The following is a 4,862-nucleotide window of genomic DNA, read 5'->3' as shown; positions in this document are numbered from 1 at the left end:
AGAAGTTGTAGTGGCCTTACACCTACCCACTTAATGGTTAAAACTCGCTCTGAGTGGGAGCCGGTACCGGGCTGCGAACCATGTACCTACCAGCCTTATATCCAATGGCTTAACCACGACGCCACATGGGGCCGGTTGTATGGTACAGTATTGAGTTCTGATGGTTAGCACAGTGTTGAGACGGCTGGATGACAGCGAGATTCGACCTGTAAGGCTCCTTTTCGTTATTCTATTCTTTCAGACTAAGGACTGGACACAACAGGCTGAACCAGCATATGCATAAGATGTTCCGGCTGGTACCTTCTTCCATGTGCTCCTGTGGAGAAGCAGAACAGACGACCGAACATGTCATCCAAGACTGCATAAACCTACAGCAGCTGAGGGAGACTACCTGGACAACTACAACAACTCTCCAGAAGAAGCTGTATGGTACAAGAAGTGATACACAGAGAACAGTATCATTCATAGTCACTTCTGGTCAACAAACGAACAGAAAGAAGAAGAAGAAGTTATTCTATTCCAAGTGATTGAAAACATCCATCTTGTCTTAACTTAAAACATCTTTATTCAGAAAAAAACATGCTGAGTGTTCTGGATAGTTGATAATAACAAGTTCATTTGACATTAAGTACATCGTTTATTATAATCGTTCATACCATGAAGAGTTGCTATACTTTTTAACATAACTAAAAGGTTATTGTCTTTATTATTATTATTATTATTATTATTATTATTATTATTAAAAGACAACAATAAATACTATACGATACGATACAATACGACAAAATACACTAACTTTATTTTCAGTGAACCTGTTGGTTTATTTCTCGTTCCAGTCAGTACACCACGACTGGTATATCAAAGCCCGTGGTATGTGTTATTCTGTCTGTGGGATGATGTATATAAAAGATCTCTTGCTACTAATGGAAAAAAGTATTGAGTTTCCTCTCTAAGACTATGTCAAAATTACCACATGTTTGACACTCTATAGCCGATGATTAGTAAATCAATGCGCTCTAGTGGTGTCGTTAAACGAAAATAAACTAAAAATAAGCAAACAACAGCAAAACAAAACAACAAAAACGAAAACACATAAAAAAAAACCCAACGCCCTACCCAACCAAGCTAACCCCCCAGTAGTACAGTACTGAACTAATGTGCAGTCGTTTTATGATTGATCCCCGTCGGTGGGCCATTTAGGCTATTTCTGGTTCCAGCCAATGCTTCACAACTGTTGTCAGAAATACCATGGTATGTACTATCTTGTCTGTGAGATGCTACATATGAAAGATCCATTGCTACTAATGGTAAAATGTAGCGGGTTTCCTCTCTAAGACTACGAATAAAAATTTACCAAATGTTTAACATCCAATAGCCGATGATTAATAAAGCAATGTGCTCTAGTGGTATTGTTAAACAAAACAAACTTTTAACTTTAATAAAACATTCCTTCTTTCTTTTTGTCAATATGTTTATCGTCATTTGTATACACTACAGTACGTTTATAAAGTTTCTCACTGCTGTTGAGGTTGGTGAAAAACAGTTGTAAGACATCGTCTCTAGATCCCAGTGTTATCACCATCTCACATCTGAATAAACCAGGTGAATCGATCAACATGTGACACAGTCTTATGCTGACCGCTAGTTTTCTTGTACGTGTACAGATACTTGTTAAACTGTCCCTCTGTTGTTATGATCGCTGACCACAAATGGTGAGACGATGCAGCGGCAAAGGCGATGTTGTAATTCTCTCCGAACTCGACGTTGGTGTTGTAGATGATTTCAGCAGCCATGTGACCAGCAGACGACACTTCCAGGTGATCAGCATCCATTATTTGACACACTCCATCAGTGAACTCCACGATTATACGGACCGAGGCACCCATCAGAACCTTCTCGCGCAGGTCTGCAACTGATCCACTCAGAGTCTGCCCATCGCCTGTCACAGAGAGAACCTGGATCCATTCACGCGTGTCCACAAACCAGTCTATCTTTTTCTGAACCTGTGTATCTTTTTTAATCGCATCCGTTTCAAATGTGTACACGCGAATCTGGATTTGACCACTGGACGATGTCATTACCCTTTCAGCCGTTCCAGATGGATCGAGGTTATCGACGCCAATGGGTTCCATCATGTCTTGTAAACATGCCGTGATGGTCTCATTATGAATGTAGATAGTTTTGGTATTAGCAGCGACTCCCACTACATAGACTCTAAGTCGGTGACCACTAAGAAGAGCACGAGCCAATTGGGTGGTAGAGCCGTGGACTCCTTTGCCAAGCTGATCTACAGTGAATATCTTAATCCAGCAATCATCGATGCACCAAGTGTTTGGCAAAGAGATTAACTTTTTTGACCTGTAACTTCCTTCCCCAACATTCCAGCGAAGAACATACTTCGAGCCGCTACTAGTGGATCTGTACAGAAACCAGTATGGCTGCGATTTAAGCGATGCATATGTTGATGTGAAGGTCTGACCTAGGTGGTCAATACCACCCCCAGCTACCTGTTTTAAGTCCTCACTTACAAACACAGTTGGAAGAGATGGTATGGCAGAGCCTCCTTGGATTTTTGCAACAAGCGAGTCCAGATCACCCGTGACGAATGCTCCACTGGCGTCATTTTCAAAGAATGGCGTCACATTTGAGAAGTTTTTCACGTACCACGTGGCTGTGATATCTTTTGTAGAGGGCGGCGCCATTGATCCCTCTATGTCAAATGCGACCACAGTTTGATATTTCGCGTTCATGGTAGTGTGAAACATTCTTTGAGGACTGGCATCAAACGTATTCCAAGATGACTTACTGAGGTGAAACAACGACTGAGCCCAGGTCTTGTCACCCGAAACACCGAAACTGTTTATTGCGTGTATTTTCTTGTCGCTGGTTACGAATTTCAATTTTATCGCACAGGAATTCTTTGAAGTCACGTATAGTGTATTAAAACTTTCAGGATTTTCGCGAATGAGTAGCCATTGTTGATAACACATATCTGTAATAGATAATTAATTATTAAATACAGTCTTATACAAAATACACTGACAACATAGTCAAATAATATCATGTGGAAAATGTTATTTGACGCTTTTCCCAAATTAGTAACATTTTCTGGAGGGTACTAACTGTACACTGAGATTTGGGCGGGGATTAAACACTAAACTGCAAAAGGTTTCCATAATCGACATTGCTATGGTTTATTTCTTACTCACGTCCAACCTTAAATACCAAGAAAAAATGTCATCTGTAAGATGAAACTATTGACTAACCTAAACACAAATAATCATGGCAATGTTCAATATTTTAATTGCGTTAATAACAGTTTTGACAGTACTGTATTTGAGACAAATGGAAGCCACAATAATTACGGATATACAAACTTCCGATCCATAGCACGTGCACAGCACCACTGAGGCAAAAGTGTTTTTGCACGTACGACTGGTCACGTGACACGTGTTTTCATCGTTATTTGCTCACAGTAGTCTGACACAACAAAACCCCCACATTAACACGATATTTGTTACGACCTTTTTCAATGCCACACCTCACAAGTGTACAGCATGAACGTGCCGCCGGCATGTTGCACGCGGGATCGTCAGTAGCTGGCGTTGCAAGGGCGATGGGTTGCAGTCGACGGGCAAGTTATGATCTGCAGACACGAGTACTACAAATGGCCACCACAGCTGATTTCCCCCGACCGGGTAGACCACGTGTGACGTCACAGGCAGGTAACCGTCATATTGTGTTACGTCACCTCCGCAACCGTTTCATGACGGCTACGACAACCAGTAATGAATTTTTCAGGCGTCGGGTGTCCGTGCAAACGATCCGAAATCGGCCACAAACCGTTCACCTCCACGCACGGCGCCCATATGTTGGAACCATTTTGACCCAATTTCATCGACGTCAACGTCAACTGGGGGCACAAGGCCACTTGCGATGGACTCAGAGTGGATGGAATAGAGTCGTGTTTAGCGATGAATCAAGATTCACACTGCGATTTGCCGATGGCAGGCAGAGGGTTTGGAGACGACGTGGTGAACGTCATGCTTAGTGTTTTGTCAGACAGATTCGGAGGCGGAAGTGTAATGGCTTGGGATGCTTTCTGTGGAAATGGCCGTTTTCAACTTCTTGTCATCCGTAGCAACCTCAACGCTGCTGCATACCACGACCAGGTGCTGGCCCAGGAACTTGTGCCCTTCATGGCAGCTCATGGTCCAGGCCTGATGTTTCAGCACGACAACGCCAGACCCCACACAGCCATCTTGACAAGGGATCGCCCGACCTGAATCCCACCGAACACGTCTGGGATGTACTGGGAAGACGCCTGCACACTCTGCACAGGAACCCTGTACAGACTTTGCAGGAACTTTATACCTCATTAGTGGAACAATGGCGCCGTATCCCTAATGCAGTCTTTACACGCATCGGGCAGGCAATGAGGGGCTTTGTCTTGCAGCTGTGGGTACACGTGAAGGGAATACGCGCTACTGAACCTGTGATTTCATCAGACGACCCTGCTTGTGAATTACCATTTTGATTGTGGTTTTGACGAATGCTGTGGGCGCATCGAACCGATTTTTGACTCAACATTTATTCCTATTCTTTCTTTGGACGTCATACAATAAACAAAATACCTTATTTAACACGTTCTTCTGTCATATTTGCTAATTAGCCAAGATGAAAAGGTTGTGAAGTTTTTAATTTGACTCAGTATATCAAATAAAACCTGCATTTTTATCAATGGGTAAATTAGTCTTCATTGTTATTTCAAGTGGTGCATAATTAATTTCTCTATGTATAAATAATGTATACTAATTTGTTTTGACTAGTTTGCCTTTGGGTTTTTATGTATACTAAACGAC

At 42.3% G+C, this 4,862-nt stretch overlaps 1 protein-coding gene across 1 annotated transcript; it reads right to left on the bottom strand.

The window, feature by feature from the left end:
• Positions 1-1,391: 1,391 nt before the first annotated feature.
• On the bottom strand, positions 1,392-3,669 carry LOC121388031. The gene is made up of 2 exons (XM_041519228.1): positions 3,542-3,669; positions 1,392-2,992 (listed from the first exon to the last, which is right to left on the bottom strand). The coding sequence occupies exon 2, from the start codon at positions 2,988-2,990 to the stop codon at positions 1,584-1,586; it is 1,407 nt and encodes a 468-aa protein (XP_041375162.1). The 5' UTR covers positions 2,991-2,992; positions 3,542-3,669; the 3' UTR covers positions 1,392-1,583.
• Positions 3,670-4,862: the final 1,193 nt, after the last annotated feature.

This window comes from Gigantopelta aegis, chromosome 14 (genome assembly GCF_016097555.1).
Source record: "Gigantopelta aegis isolate Gae_Host chromosome 14, Gae_host_genome, whole genome shotgun sequence".
Classification (NCBI taxonomy): domain Eukaryota; kingdom Metazoa; phylum Mollusca; class Gastropoda; order Neomphalida; family Peltospiridae; genus Gigantopelta; species Gigantopelta aegis.
This window is presented reverse-complemented; position numbering and strand designations above follow the sequence as displayed.